The sequence below is a fragment of the Puma concolor genome, chromosome A2 (genome assembly GCF_028749965.1).
Source record: "Puma concolor isolate L17-30 chromosome A2, mPumCon1.1.hap2, whole genome shotgun sequence".
NCBI lineage: Eukaryota > Metazoa > Chordata > Mammalia > Carnivora > Felidae > Puma > Puma concolor.
Genome location: NC_141668.1, coordinates 108,629,503 through 108,646,078, shown reverse-complemented (window position 1 = coordinate 108,646,078; position 16,576 = coordinate 108,629,503). Strand labels below are relative to the sequence as shown.

General features: G+C 48.6%; 1 protein-coding gene across 1 annotated transcript in view; it reads left to right on the top strand.

The window, feature by feature from the left end:
* Positions 1–16,576, top strand: part of ADCY1 (adenylate cyclase 1) — a 113,993-nt gene that overhangs the window by 76,187 nt on the left and 21,230 nt on the right. The window contains exons 12-14 of the mRNA XM_086697148.1: positions 1,492–1,581; positions 1,999–2,255; positions 2,513–2,643. Coding sequence (XP_086553274.1) covers positions 1,492–1,581; positions 1,999–2,255; positions 2,513–2,643 — 478 coding nt within the window. The remainder of the gene's footprint in view (positions 1–1,491; positions 1,582–1,998; positions 2,256–2,512; positions 2,644–16,576) is intronic.

Genomic DNA, 16,576 nt, shown 5'->3' with positions numbered 1-16,576 from the left:
GGCAGAGACCGGACCCAGAGCGTCCACGTGGGTGGCTTGTGTGTCCTAGATAGGAAATGGCCGTGGGAGCCTGCCCCTGTTTGGCCATTTGCCACACAAGTGGGTGTGGCGTGCTCAACTGGGTAGCTGCATGTGACTCTGTGTCCCTGAGCCCTGCACAGCTGCCCTTGCTGTGCACTGCACAACCGGGATGCGGCCTCCGTGCACCCCGGACAGGGCTTGCTCAGCCTCAGCCAGCGGCTCTCCCCTCACCGCCTCCCGGAGGGACTTCTGTGCCATTTCTGCCTCTCCTGGGGCTCCAGGGCCAGGCCTCACTCACCGCTGTGCCCCCGGGGCTCCTGACATCCACCGCTGGGAGGAGCCCTCCCGTGCTTGCTGAGTGAATGTGCGAGCTGCAGGTGCCTTGTCCGGCTAGGGGCGACAATCCCGTGGCCGCATCCTCAGTCTTGTGGGGTGACGGGATCAGACCAGGAGGGGGTGGTGGGCTCCAGGGCTGTACCTCTGCTCTCTGAGGTTGGGGGCCCAGCATGTCTGCACGATGCAGCTGGGGCTCAGGGATCCTGACCGGGACCCAGATCTGTAGCTGCCACGGCGCAAGCCCCACAGCCATCTGGTGCCCTGGCCCACAAAACAGGCAAAGCGGCGCTGTCAGCCTGCCCCCAGACCGAGACAACCAGGGTCCTGACCTCCCCGGGAGGACCAGGCACCCCAGCTGCTTGGGGGTCTCGTCAGCAGCTTGTGCAGGGTCCCTGCAGGCTTGATTTTAGTTTTTGTTTCGAATTTCGTGAGCCTGAGTATAAAAAGAGGTTCATACTTTTACCCCCGAGGTCATCTGTTGGATATTGCAAAACGTATTAAAATAGACGTAAAATTAACTTCCTAATAACTTAACAAAACTGACATGAAGCCCGTGTGAAGGAAATGATAAAACTTACATGAAGCAGAGAAAAGACGACGCGAGTGCGTGTGAATTCTTGCTATTTCTGAGATGGAGTTAAACGTAATAAAAGTGTGACTAACGGATTCAGTTCATTTTGGTGCCCAAGTCACAGCGTGGGATAAGGCTGGCAGGGGTGCTCTTAAAAAAATTGTTTCTAATATTTATTTTTGAGATGGAGAGAGCACGCGATCGGGGGAGGGGCAGAGACCGAGGGAGACACCGAATCTGAAACAGACTCCAGGCTCTGAGCTGTAGGCACAGAACCCAATGAGGGACTTGAACCCACAAACTGTGAGATCATGACCTGAGCCCAAGTGGGAAGCTTAACCTGCCAGCTCCCCAGGCCCCCCAGGGGGTGCTCTTTTTAATGCAAAGATACTGGGTTTTGTTTCTTTTAGTTGGGGCAGCTTTTCACCTGGGAGGTGAAGCCTGGAGCACAGCCTAGGAATCTGCGTGGCGGGTGAAGTCCGGCAGCCCCCAGGGCCCTGCGCTCTGCACTGAGACTGTTTCTGTGTTTCAGCTTTTTCACAGTAACCTGTGTTACTGTTCAGTGTTTTCCAGGGTGCCTGACGATTCAGATCCGCACCGTCTTGTGTATCTTCGTCGTGGTCTTAATCTACTCCGTGGCCCAAGGATGTGTGGTGAGCATCTCAACAGGCAGCAGGGCCCGCTGGTCTCCTGGGGGCGTGAGGTGTGGACAGGGGCTGAGGGGGCTGCTGTCCTCTTCACGGTGTGCAGGGGATGGAGGGGCAGGGCAGGAGTAACGGGGGAGGGGGAGGCAGGGACAGGAGCACCGAGATGGGGCTGGCCGCCTGGGGAGGAGGAGGGCGGGGGTCTCCTGCCCCCTGGCCCTGTGCACCTTGCACTGAGGAGCCTTGAAGGCCGAGCAGGAGGGGGTGCTGCAGAGCCTGCTGGTGGCTCCTGGGGGCGTGGGTCGGAGTATCGGGGTGGGGGGAGCCTGGGCAGGAGCGCCTCGATGGGGCTGGTGGGCTGGGGAGGAGGGAGGGCTGGTCTGGAGCAAGTGCCTCCCGCCATCCTTGTCCCTCCGTCCCCTCCAGGTGGGCTGCCTGCCCTGGTCCTGGAGCTCCACCCCCAACGGGTCCCTGGTGGTCCTGACACCCAGCGGCCACAACGCCGTGCTGCCTGCCGCGCCCTGTGAGTCGGCGCCCCACGCCCTGCTCTGCGGCCTTGTGGGTACCCTCCCGCTGGCTGTCTTCCTGCGGGTGTCCTCCCTGCCCAAAATGATCCTGCTCTTTGTGCTCACGACGTCCTACATCCTGGTCCTGGAGCTCAGCGGCTACACCAGGGCCCCCGGGTAGGTGTGCGGCTCCCTCCGGAGCACAGCCGGGCGGGCATTGCCCGTTCTGGTTTGCGGGTCAGGAAGCAGATCGCCTTGGTGGCTTCTCCACGTGTCCGTCTGGGCCCCAATTCCAGCAAGGCCTTGGCTTTCCCGGAGGGAGCGGCTCTAGCCAGGGTCAGTGCTCTGCACGGCTGAGAGTCGTGTCTGGGGACACGTGCGGACAGCTCTCAGATTCTGCGCACCGATGGAGTTTCCTTCCTGGTCTTCCACAGGGGCGGCATGGCATCGGGGCGCAGTTTCGAGCCGATCATGGCCATCCTGCTGTTTTCCTGCACCCTGGCCCTGCACGCCCGTCAGGTGGACGTCAAGCTGCGGCTGGACTACCTCTGGGCAGCACAGGCAGGCCGAGCTCTCTCTGCTTCCGGGAGGGTGGGGTGTGGCACAGGGAGGGCACTCAGGGGCTCCTGCCAGGCGCCAGCTTGGTATGCGGGTGGAGGAGGCAGCGCCGACAAGCTGGGCACAGTCTGATGAGCCCTGTCTAATGACCGAGAGTTCGGCGGTGTTTCGGGCAGTGAGTTCCCCATCCCCAAAGGCATTCCAGCAAGTGGGGCTGTGGTGCAGAGTGGCTTAGCCTTCGCTGCGCTGCATGTGACAACAAGTCTCTTCAGGTCATGGGAGACTACAGAAAACGCTGACTCTTGCACGGTCCCCCCACGATTTAGTGGGTCTACAGGAGGGGGGCAGGAGTCTACACTGTTAACACGTCTCCTGGGAAAGAGGCTTGAAGGGGGCCGAGGAGAGCGGTCCATGGGCCCTGAGTCCCAGGCAGGTGGTATGCCCTGTGCACCTGCCGTGTGACCCACTCACAGGTGCACTTTTGGGTCCAGCCCAGGATGTATGGCTGGTGTGCCCTGACCCCCTTGTCACCTGCTGTGTCCCCAGCCTTTGGAAGGGGAGGCCATCTGGCTTTCTGGGCCAGCCCGTCCAGGTTCACACTCCGTCTGTGCAGCCTGCAAACTTCTGGGCCCCGGGCCAGTTGCTTCCCCATTGATGGATGGGCAGGGGGTGTGCACGGAACGGAGACCACCGCATGTTAGCTGCCACGTGTCATCTCACTCGATGTTTGGGGAAGCAGCTCTTTATTGGCCGGGGCTCTGGCTTGCATTTGGTCTTTGCGGCAGCCCTGCCCAGGAGGTGGGATGGGCACAGCTGTGAGGGCCACCTGTGTGCAGGCCCAGGCTGGACGTGGCTGAGCCGGGATGGCCAGGGCTCTGCAGTGTCCAAGGTGGTGGGAGCCTCCATATACCAAGAGCCCAGCCCGGGGCCGGGGCACAGGGATGGCCGGTGTCCAACCCTAGAGAGGTAACACCCAGGGGATTGGGGTGACGAAGGCTGTCTGGGTCCCTCAGGCCAATGGTTCAAACGTGAGTTTCTCTGGAGACCAGTGCAGACACACCCGGAAGTGATGTTCACTGGCTGTCAGGGCACTCTGGGGCCCCATCCAGGTGACACCTAGAATTTTCCCTGCCAGTGCGGAATACAGCAATTGTAGCTTCCTACCCGCTCGAGCTTGGCGGCCAACCTGGTGCACAGTGGGTGCTCGGTGCGGCCGAGCGCCCTTCAGACACCGCATTGTGATCTGTCGGGACACTCCACCTGCAGGCAAAGGACAGAGGCAAGGGGCCGGCCTGCTGGCTTTTCTCTGGTTTAATTCACCTGGGAAGACGGATTCCGGCCGCACAGATTCCCGCCAGGACATCCGGGCCGGTTGTCTGTTCAAGTTCAGGGAGGACGATTCTGTGGCTTTGGGTAAACAGAAGAGGAAAGACGCGTGAGTGTGCGCGTATCCGTGTGTTCTGTGCACATATCTGCGTGCGTGTATATATGTACGTGCATAGGTGTGCCGGGCAGAGAACGTGGCTTATTTATTCTTTTTTTACGTGACAACCTTCCTGAGACAGAATCCACACTCAACAGTTTGTGTAAAGCACGCAGCTTGGTGGCCTTCAGTGTATTCAGAGCTGTGTAGCCATCACCTCAACGTTAGAACATTTCATGTCCCCCAAAAGAACCCCGTGCCCATCAGTGGTCACCACCCCAACCCTGAGTGGCCACTACTCTCCTTCCTATCCCCATGGATTTGCCCATCTGGGTCATTCTCCATCCGGTGTGCTGGGTTTGCTCCTGCTCCGGGGACGCCCCCGATTCTGAGGGTCCCACCGCCCAGCACTGCCCTCTCTCCACACCTGGACTCTGGGCAGGTGGAGGCCACGGAGATCCTGAGCCCCTCGTTTCCTTCCCCATGGGGATGGGACGCCGGGGTTGGGCTGCGTGGACAGGGTAGGCCCCGAGTCCTGCTGCAGATAGGGGAACACACCCAATGCTGGTTCTGCCCCTTGAGGGACTTGGGCTGTGCCACCGCCGTCCTGCACGAGGGCCTGACCACGGCCCCACTCGTGTGAAGTCGGGGGTTGCAGACCTTGGATCGTCTGACAGATGGGTGGGTTTGGGGCAGCCCCAGCATGGCCCAGTTCCTGGGACACCACCCTGGAGAGCATCCACCCCAGGGCAGGCCGCCAGACAAGACTCACGCCCTTCGGCCAAGGGACACAGCCAGCCCTCAGTGAACATGCCGGGAGGGACCCAGGCCTCCCCGCTCCTGCTGGCGCTCCACACGGGGAGCAGGTGGCTCGGGGGCCTGTTGGCAGTGTCCTGTGGGAGGTCCTGAGTCAGAGCAGATGCCGAGAGGACACCTGTGTACAGGGCTCCCAGAAGGAGATCTGACTGCTGCTGTTTGCCAGAGCCTCGCCAGCTAGCGGAGAACAGCGTCTTCAGTGGGCTGTGCCGAGGGCCACCGAGCTGGTTGTCCAGGGCGAACAGGCCGGCCGGTCCCTAGATGTGTCCTCCCTGCCATCAGCTGGCCCCCGTGATCTCAGATCTTTTAGTTGTGAATAGCTGCTCAGAGCGTGAGAAAGACAGACTCCTGTGGAGCCGGAGAGCCGGCCCGGCCTGGAGGGGCACAGACCTGGGCTCCTAGCCCGTGCACTTGCTAGGCGCCTGCTCTGTGGCCAGGCGCTCACAGAGCAAGGTTGAGGCCGCATTTTCTCCCCTCTGGCTTCCCACGTGCTTTCCTTGGCTGTAGTGTCCCTTTAAGTGTCGGTCAGCCTCATGGTTGACCCTGCCCTGGGGTTCCCCACCGACAGTACCCCTGTGCCACTGCCGGCCCCCACTTCTGAGTGAGCCTTCCATTGAGTTCAGTGCAAGAGAGACCCTCCCTGTGTCATGAGGAAGGGTTGCCTTCAGGGAACACACTGACACATTTTTCCAAAGATGTGTGACAAGAAATGTCACCTAAGTTTCCCGTAAAGCCAGCAAAACAAGGAAGTTTCCAGACTTTGCCCGATTACCCCCTGGGTAGGTACGTCTGTCATGTACACATCACAGTCACATCACAAACTATTGTGAAACGGCCGGGCCGGAGCCTGGGGGTTAATTATCTACTGACACGAGGCTGGTCACATAAACCCACCTAACCTGGGGCTGTCACAATGCTTTGTTTCCAGTGTGGTTCCTTCCTTTGTGCTCAGTAGATAATCATGATGCCGATGGTAGAGCAACATTCTCTGCCAGTGAATGCTTAATCCTGGAGCGGGATTCCCACCGGTACTGGCGCCATTTTGTCCACTCTCAGACGGAAGGTGGCCCAGGCATGGGCTTGGGTGTGACGTAGTTATGGTTACATGTATTGTTGGGATTCACTTTGCTAAAATTTGGTAAGAGTATCAGTGTTCATGAGTGACGTTGTTCTGTAGTTCTCTAGGCCAAGAGGGCTTTGATGTCAGAGTAAAGCAGTCCTCACAAGGTGGGGGGTTCCTTCCTTTTCAGGTTTCTGGAAGAGTTTGTAGAATTGGTGTTGTTTCTTCCTCCAATGTTTGAGGAAGGTGAAGCCCTCTGGGCGTGGGTGTGTGAGTGTGTGTGTGTGTGTGTGTGTGTGTGTGTGTGTGTGTGTATTTAGAATGGGAACATTTTAACTCAACTCAATTTCCCGAAAGATGGAGGGCCATCAGGCTTTCCATTTCTTTCTGAGGTAGCTTCGGACACATATGTCGTTCCCTGAACGCTGTCCAGTCTGCTGACACAAACTTGTTCATACTCTTCCCTTCTTGCTCCTTTAACGTTTTATTTTATTTTAGTTTTTGGGGCACAGAGAGAGACAGAGCATGAGCAGGGGAGGGACAGAGAAATGGGAGACACAGAATCCCAAGCAGGTTCCACACTCAGCACAGAGCCCGATGCGGGGTTCGAACCCACAAACCATGAGATCATGACTTGAGCTGAAGTCGGGCGCTCAACCGACTGAGCCACCCAGGCACCCCTCCCTTATTTCCCTTTAATATTTGTAGGATTTGTAGTGACGTCCCATTTCTCCTCCTGATGTACGATTGTGTAGATACTTTTTTTGATCCGTGTGACTAGAAGTTTATACATTTTATTGATCTCAGGAAATAGCTTCTGGTTTTATTGATTTTTCTCTGTTTCCTATTTCACTTAAATTCCACTCTGATCTTTATTTTTTTCTGATGACTTTGGGTTTAGATTACTTGTATTTGCTAGTTTCTCAAGATGATTTGTATCTTCTCTGATTCAGGGATTTTGTTCTAAAATTTCCTCCAAGTGCTGCTTTAGTTCCATAAATATTGATATTATATGTGGCTTCATTTTCATTTGGTTCAAAGAACTCTTTTCTTTTCTTTTCTTTCTTTGTTTTGTTGGGTTCTTCTTTGGACCAAATGTTATGAAGATTATATTTTTGTTGAATAATCTCAAAGACCTTTCTGTTATGGACTTCTGCTTAGTTATGCCGTAGTCAGAGAGTATGGCTCAAATGCCTTGAATCCTTTTAAATTTCTTGAGAATTGCTGTATCGTTCCTGCTGCATCCTGTCTCTGTTGGATGGTGTATTTTATAAATGTCAGTGAGGTCAAGTTGGCCAGGAGTGTTCTTAGGTCTCCTGTGCCCTTATGGACTTTCTTCCCATTCTACCAAGTTTTGAGAGAATGATATTGAAGTCTCCAACTATACCTGTGGACAGAATTTTGTGCAGTTCTCTCAATTTTTGCTTCCTGTATTTTGGCGATCTCTTACTAGGTGCATCAGTGTTTAGGATTATGTCCTCTTGGTAAGCTGAAACCCTTGTACCCCTTATCACTATGGAAACAACCTCTTTTCCCAGGTAATGTACTTGGCTCTGAAGTCTACTTTAGGCAATATTATATAGGTAATCCAGCTCCCGTTATGTATTTTTTTCTATCATCTTACTTTTAATCTATTTGTTTTTAACTTAAAGTGGATTTCTTACAAGCAACATACAGTTGGACCTTGTCGACTTATCCAATTTATAAATCTCTGCCTTTTTAATTGAGCTATTCAGACCATTTACAATTATGTGATTACTGATGCAGTTAGATTTTAATCTTTTGCTGTCTCCTATTTGTCTGATCTGGTCATCTGTTCTTTGTTTTCTTTTTCCTCTTTTTCTGCCTATTTTAAGTTAGTTAAATATTTTTATGATTCTACTAAAATATAAAATAATCTTTATTATTCCATTAATAATTATTGATTCTCTTATTCATGATAGTAATTATTATAATTTATTTCTCTTTCTTCCTCCCTTCCTCTATTTTTTTAGCTGTAATTCTTTGTTGTATTATTTATTTTTGTTTTTATTTTATTAACTTTTTTTTTAATGTTTATTTTTGAGAGAGAGAGAGAGAGGCAGAATGTGTCAGGGGGAGGGGCAGAGAGAGAGGGAGACACAGAATCTGAAGCAGGCTCCAGGCTCTGAGCTGTCAACACAGAGCCTGACATGGGGCTTGAAACCACAAACCACAAGATCATGACATGAGCCAAAGTCGGATGCTTAACCAACAGCCACCCAGGCACTCCTTATTTATTTTTGTTTTTAAGTTTTTACTTAAATTCCAATTAACATACAGTGTAATATTAGTTTTAGGAGTAGAGTTTAGTGTTTCATCACTTACACATAGCACTCAGTGCTCATCATAATAAGTGCCCTCCTTAATGCCCATCACCCATTTAACCCATCCCCCACCCACCTCCCCTTCAGCAACTCTCAGTGTGTTCTCTATTGTTAAGAGTCTGGTTTTTGGCTTGCCTCTCTCTCTTTTTTACCCCCTATGTTCATCTGTTTTGTTTCTTAAATTCCACATGAGTGAAATCATACGGTATTTGTCTTTCTCTGACTGACTTGTTTCTCTTAGCAAAACACACCCTCGCTCCATCCACGTCATTGCAAATGGCATAAGTTCATTCTTTAAAAAAAAATTTTTTTTAATGTTTGTTTATTTTTGAGAGGGAGAGAACATGAGAGGGGGAGAAAGGGGCAGAGAGAAAGGGAGACACAGAATCCTAAGCAGGCTCTAGGCTCTGAGCTGTCAGCACAGAGTCCGATGCAGGGCTTGAACTCACATGACCTGAGGTGAAGGCAGATACTTAATAGACTGAGCCACTAAGGCACCCCAAAACTTCATTCTTTTTGATGGCTGAGTAATATTCCATTCCATCTATATACCACATCTTCTTTATCTATCAGTCAGTGGACATTTGCGCTCCTTCCATAATCTGGCTATTGTTGATAATGCTGCTGTAAACATTGCGATGCATGTATCCCTTCAAATATGTATTTTTTTAATGTTTCCTTATTTATTTTTGAGAAAGAGAGGTAGAGACCAATCAGGGGAGGAGCAGAGAGAGAGAGAGAGAGAGAGAGACAGAATTCTGAGCAGTCTTCGCACTGTTGGCACAGAGCCCAATGTGGGGCTCAGTTCCACAAACGATGAGATCATGACTTGAGCTGAAACCAAGAGTTGGACACTTAACCAACTGAGCCACTCTGGTGCCCCGTTCACATCTTTATTTTTGTGTCCTTTGGGTGAATATCTAGTAGTACAGTTGCTGGATTGTATGGTAGTAGTTCTATTTTTAAACTTTTGAGGAACTTCCATACTGTTGTCTAAAGTGGGGGCACCAGTCAGCATTCGCACCAGCAGTGCAAGAGGGTTCCCCTTTCTCTGCATCCTCACCAATATCTGTTGTTTCCCGTGTTATCAATTGGAGCTATTATGACAGGTGAGAGGTGGTATTGCACCATGGTTTTGATTTGTATTTCCCTGGTGATGAGTGATTTTGAACATCTTCTCATGTGTCTGTTGGCCATTTGGATGTCTTCTCTGGAGAAATGTCTATTCATGTCTTCTGCCCATTTCTTAACTGGATCATTTGGTTTTGGAGTTGGATTAGTTCTTCATAGATTTTGGATACTAACACTTTATCGGATATGTCATTTGCAAATATCTTCTTCCATTAAGTAGGTTGCTTTTAGTTTTGTTGGTTGTTTCCTTCATTGTGAGACTCTTGATGAAGTCCTAATAGTTCATTTTTGGTTTTGATGTCCTTGCCTCCAGAGCCGTGTTCTAGTAAGTTGTTCCAGCTAGTGTCAGAGAGGTTACTGCCTTTGTTCCCCTCCAGGATTTTGATGGTTTCCTATCTCACATTTAGGTCTTGAATCCATTTTGAATTTCTTTTTGGGTATGGTATAACAGAGTCGTCCAGTTTCATTCTTTTGCATGATGCTGTCCAGTGTTCCCAACACCATTTGTCTTTTTTCCATTGGATATTCTTTCTTGCTTTGTTGAAGATTAGTTGACCACATAGTTGCAGGTCCATTTCTGGGTTTTCTGTTCTGTTCCGTTGATCCATGTGTCTGTCTCTTTTTGTGCCAGGACCATACTGTTCTGATCACTACAGGCTTTGTAATGTAACCTAAGTCTGCAATTGTGATGCCTCCAGCTTTGCTTTTCTTTTTCAGCATTTCTTTGGCTATCAGGGGCCTTTCTGGTCCCATATACATTTTAGAATTATTTTAGCTCTGCAAAAAATGCTGGTGGTATTTCAAATAGGGATTGCAGGCAATATGTGGATTGCTTTGGGTAGTGTTGACATTGTAACAATATTTGGTCTTCCAATCTGTGAGCGTGGAATGTCTTTCAATTTCTTTGCATTATTTTCAATTTCTTTCATAAGTGTTCTATAGTTTTCAGAATACAGATCTTTTACCTCTTTGGTTAGGTTTATTCCTAGGTATATTATGGTTTTTAGTGCAGTTGTAAATGGGATTGATTCCTTGATATCTCCTGCTGCTTCATTATTGGTATATAGAATTGTAACATATATGTACATTGATTTTATATCCCGTGACTTTAACGAATTTATGTATTCTAGCAATTTTTTGGTGCGGTCTTTAGGGTTTTCTCCATAGCACATCGTATCACCTGCTTATAGTGAAAGTTTGACTTCTGTTTTGCTGATTTGGATGCCTTTTGTTTCTTTTTTGTTGTCTGATTGCCGAGGCTAGGACTTCCAGCACTATGTTAAATAACAATGGTCAGAATGGACATCCCTGTCTTTGTTCCTGACCATAGAGGAAAAGCTCTGTTTTTCCCCATTGAGGATGATATTTAGCTATGAGTTTTTTTGTAAATTGTCTTCATGATGTTTGAAGTATGCTCCCTCTATCCCTACTTTTGTTGAGTTTTTTTTTCCCTCCAGTTTATTTATTTACTTTGAGAGGGTGGGGTGGGGAGAAAGTGAGCAGAGGAGGGGCAGGGAGAAAGGGAGGGAGAGACTCCCAAGCAGACTCCTCACTGAGTTTGACGTGGGGCTTGAACTCATGGGTCGTGGGATCGTGACCTGAGGCGAAACCAAGAGTTGGACACTTAACCCGACTGAGCCACCCAGGTGCACCGCTGTTGATGGTTTTTTTTTTTTTTTTTTTTTTTTTTTATCAAGAATGGATACTATATTTTGTGAAATACTTTTGCTGCATCTATCGAGAGATCATAGGTTCTTATCCTTTTATTTTGTTAATGTGGCATATCATGCTGATTGGTTTGCAAATACTGAACCACACTTGTAACCCAGGAATAAATCCACTTGATCGTGGTGAATGATTTTTTTCATGTATTGTTGGGTTCAGTTGGCTAGTATCTTGTTGAGAATTTTTGCATCGACATTCATCAGGGATATTGGCCCGTAATTCTCCTTTTTAGTCCAATCTTTGTCTGGTTTTAGAGTCAAGTTAACACTGGCTTCGTAGAATGAGTTTGGAAGTTTTCCTTCCATTTCTATTTTTTTGGAACAGTTTGAGAATAGGTATTAACCTATAATGTCTGGTAGAATTCCCCTGGGAAGCCATCTGGCCCTGGACTTGTGTTTGTTGGGAGAATTTTGACTAATGACTCAACTTCTTTGCAGGTTATCAATCTTTTCAGATTTTCTGTTTCTTCCTGTTTCAGTTTTTGTAGTTTATATGTTTCTAGGAATGCATTCATTTCTTCCGGATTGCCCAAATTGTTGGTATATAATTGCTCATAATATTCTTTTATAATTGTTTGTATTTCTGTGGTGTTGGTTGTGACCTCTTATCTCTCTTTTGTGATTTTATTTATTTGGGTCCTCTCTCTTTCTCTCTTTTCTTTTTGAGAAGTCTGGCTTGGAGTTTATGCATTTTATTAATTCTTTCAAAGAACCAGCTCCTGATTTCATCTATTCTACTGGTTTTGGTTTGTTTGTTTCCATATCATTTATTTCTGCTCTAATATGTATTATTTCCCTTCTTCTGCTGGCTTTAGGCTTTATTCGCTGCTCCTTTTCTAGCTCCTTTAGGTGTAAGGTTAGGTTGTATACTTGAGACTTCTCTTGCTTCTTGAGTTTAGAGCTGTATTGGCAATATACTTCCCTCTTAGGACAGCCTTTGCTACGTCCCAAAGACTCTGGATCATAGTGTTTTCATTTTCACTTGTTTCCATATATTTGTTTTATTTCTTATTTTCCTGGTTTAGCCATGCTTCCTTTAGTTAGCATGTTCTTTAACCTCTACGTATTTGTGGTCTTTCCAATTTTTTTCTTGTGGTTGACTTCACGTTTCGTGGTGTGGTCAGAAAATATGCATAGAATGATCTCAGTCTTCTTGTACTTGTTGAGGCCTGATCTGCGACCTAGAATGTGATCCATTCTGAGAATGTGTGTGTGCACTTGAGAAGAATGGTATTCTGCTGCTTTAGGATGGCATGTTGAATATATCTGTTAAGTCCATCTGGTCCAGTGTGTCATTCAAAGCCATTGTTTCTTTGTGGATTTTCTGCTTAGATGATCTGTCATTGTTGTAAGCAGGGTGTTAAAGTCTCCCAGTACTATTGTATTATTATCATTTAGTTCTTTTGTGTTTGTTATTAGTTGATTTACACATCTGTTTTCCGCCAAATTGGGGGCATAAATATTTACAATCATTAGATCTTCTTGGATAGACCCCATTATTATGAAATAGTGCCCTTTTTCATCGTTGTTACAGTCTTTGGTTTAAAATCTAGTTTGCCTGATATAAATATGACTGCTTGGCTTTCTTTGACTTCATGATAGATGGTTCTCCATGCTCTCACGTTCAATCTGGAGGTGTCTTTGTGTCTAAAATGAGTCTCTTGTAAGCAGCATATGGATGGGTCTTGTTTTTTGGGTTTTTTTTTTATCCATTCTGATACCCTGTGTCTTTTGATTGGAGCATTTAGTCCATTTACATTCAGAGTATTATTGACAGATATGACTTTAGTGCCATTTTATTACTTGTTTTGTCGTCATTTCTGGAGATTTTTCTGTTTCCTTTCTAGTCTTTGTTGATTTTGGTCTCTCCCACTCAAAGGGCCCCCTTTAATATTTCTTGCAGGGCTGATTTAGTGGTCGCCAACTCCTTTAGTTTTTGTTTATCTGGGAAACTCTTGATTTCTCCTTCTATGCTGAATGACAGGCTTGCTGGATAGAGTATTCTTGGTGGCATAGTTTTGCCATTCAGCACAACTGAATATATTGTGACACTCCCTTCTGGCCTCACAAGTTTCTGTGGAGAGATTTGCAGCTGGCCTTATGGGTCTTCCCTTGTAAGTTAGGGACTTGTTTTGTCTCGCTGCTCTTAGGAGTTTTTCTTTATCACTATACTTTGCAAATGTACCTACGATATGTCTTGGTGTTGGCCTGCTTTTATTGATTTTGATGGGAAGTCTCTGTGCCTCCTGGATTTGGATGTCTGTTTCCTTACCCAGACTGGGGAAGTTTTCAGCTATAATTTGCTCAAATAAACCTTCTGCCCCCGTTCCCCCCTCGCTTCTTCTGGGACTCCTATCTTATGAATGTTATTAAGCTTTAAGGAGTTGCTGAGCTCCTCAAGTCTGCATTCATGATCTAATATTTTTCTTTCCCTCTTCTTCTCAGCTTTATTATTTCCCATAATTTTGTCTCCTGTATCACTTATTTGTGTCTCTGCTTCTTCCGCCTTCGTTGTCGTTACAGCCAGTCAGTTTTGCTGATTGCGTTTTTCATTTTGGGCTGATTGGTTTTGAACTTTTATCTCTGCAGTAGGGATGTCCGTGGTGTCTTCTATCCTCCTCTCAAGCCCAGCTAGGATTCTCAGGATTATTAATTTAAATTCTGGCTCAGGCATATGACTTACATCTGTGCCTAGACCCCTGGCCGTGACCTTTCCTTGTTCTTTAGGATGAATTCCTCCATCTTAGAAGCTCATCTAGGTCTGTGCCTTCTTCTGTGGCTGCGGAAATCCTGTCATATTTCCTGCTCCTGAGAGCGGTGGCTTTATTAAGAAGGGGTTACATACTGTCCAGGGCCTGGTGCATGGGAAAGTGTCTGTGGTCTGGGCTGTGTGCTCTCTGTTGCTGTGTTTTGGCCGCTGTCTCCCTGAGCTCAGCCCTCTGCAGAGTTAGTGCTTGCCTGCCGTGGGCAGTGCTTGGACCTTGACCACAGTGTGATGAGTTTGAACTAGGTGTGTTCTGATCTGCTTGTTAAAAGAGGCTAGGTCCTATGTCTATTAGAGCTGAAGCTTTGCAGCCCTCTGTGGTCCGTAAACTTGGTGCATGTGGGGGTTTGTGCTGGTCTTTGGGGGGAGGGGCCCGCTGCTCTGGTTCTCGGCACACTTGCCCTAGAAAAAAGCAGCACCTGCGGGGTGCAGGGGGGCAGGACTTGGCGTAAGCAATTTAGGCTGCCACTGTTGGCTCTGTGCCGTTTCCTGAAGTTGGTTTATGCTGAGGGGTGGGGGAGAGAAATGGTGCCAGCCCCCTCACTCGTCCTTGAAGAGGGGAGTTTGCACCTGCTGCTGTCCAGGAAGCCCTCCCAGAAGAGCGGACAATCTCCTATCACGTGTCTGTGTCTGGGCCATTTGCCCACCCGACAGCGCAGTGCATCTTGGGCTCTATCCCTGGAAGGCCAGCTGAATTTTAAAACTCCAAACCTTGTGTGGTGCAGACCTGCTCCAGTCCTCTGGGGTAGGGTCTCACCGCACTGGGACTGATGCGTGTTTGTCCCAGGAGGGCCATCGCAGCAAGGCGCAAGAGCTCGGAGTTTGGAGTAAAGCACAACAGAAAGCCGATGTCCAGGGGAGCTGCCCTCAGCAGGTGTCTCTGCCCCTGTGCTGATGAACAGGGCAGCTCAGTGGTGCCCGCTGGCTCTTTTGTCCCCAGAGAGGCAATGCCACCTCTCCCAGGTGTGCCCTAAGAAGGGGGAACCATCTGTCCCAGTGTGTCCCAGGGCATCCTCAGATCACACTGTCTGCTGCCAGGCTTCTGCCCTGCTTCTCCACGAGCACACTCAGGGCTCCACAGCCGCCACGCCATGGACCCCTAAAACCCCAGTCTTTGAGCCCCGCTGGTTGTAAAAACCCATGATAGATAGTCAGCCTGTCTTGTTTTCCCCATCCATGGCTTTGGGGAAGTATTTTCCTTGTGTGATCCCCTGTGGCTTTCTCTCTCTTTCGCCTGTCTCTGTGACCTCTTTCTCCCTCTCCTCTGCAACACCCATGATCCTTTTCTCCCCTAACCACGTCTCTGCACCTCCTACCTTCCACGATGTGGCCTCTCCTCGCCCTCCAGTTGTGCCGTTTGTTCTGATCGTCCTCAGAGCGATTTATTGGGTGTTCAGAGTGATTTGAGATCTATCTGGCTGTGTTTGAGGGATGAGGTGAGCCCAGTGTCCTCTCCCTGCTCTGCCGTCTTAGCTCCTCCCCTGTTGTATTGTTTCAGTGGGTACTGACCATCGTCTGTCTTCAGCTGAGGATATTCCACCTTGCAGAAGCGTATGTTTCTTCCTCCCATGCTAGGTTTTTGCTGTTGACATCATAGATTTTATGTGTACGTGTATTATGAACTCCAACGTATATTTTTCCATCATAAACGTTTCATTATATTTAAAGCTGTCTTATGAGAAGAAATAGTATTTTTTTATTTTTTATTTAAATGTTTATTTTTGAGAGAGAGAGACAGAGCATGAGCAGGGGAGGGGCAGAGAGAGGGAGACAGAATCCAAAGCAGGCTCCAGGCTCCGAGCTATCAGCACAGAGCCCGATGCGGGGCTTGAACTCGTGAACTGTGAGATCATGACCCGAGCCAAAGTTGGACGCTCAACTGACTGAGCCATCCAGGCGCCCCTAGAAGTGATAGTATTTTTAGTACCCACATAGTTATGATTTCTGGTGCTTTTCATTCTTCTGTGAAGGTCCAAGTTTCTATCTGGTATCTGTCTAGTTTCCTGAGGGACCACTTTTAACATTTCTTGCAGGTCTGATGACAATTCATTCTTTCAAATCTTGTGTGTCTGACAAGGTCTTTCTTTTGCCTTCGTGATTGAACGATACGTGTGCCAGGGATAGGACTGTAGGTTGATGATGCTTTTTCCCTTTCACACTTTAAAGGCATTCTCTACTCAGTCGGTTAAGTGTCCAACTTTGGCTCAGGTCATGATCTTGTGGTTCGTGAGTCCAAGCCCCGCGTCAGGCTGTGTGCTGACAGCTCAGAGCCCGAACCCAGCTTTGGATTCCATGTGTGTGTGTCTCCCTCTCTATGCCCCTCCCTGGCTCGTGCGCGTGCTCTCTCTCTCTCTCTCTCTCTCTCTCACAAAAATAAACATTAAAAAAAGTTTTTTTTTTTTTTTTTAAATTTTTTTTTTCAACGTTTATTTATTTTTGGGACAGAGAGAGACAGAGCATGAACGGGGGAGGGGCAGAGAGAGAGGGAGACACAGAATCGGAAACAGGCTCCAGGCTCCGAGCCATCAGCCCAGAGCCCGACGCGGGGCTCGAACTCACGGACCGCAAGATCGTGACCTGGCTGAAGTCGGACGCCCAACCGACTGCGCCACCCAGGCGCCCCTAAAAAAAGTTTTTAAAGGTGTTCCCTGGCTCTTGTCTGGGGTCGTTTCCGGCA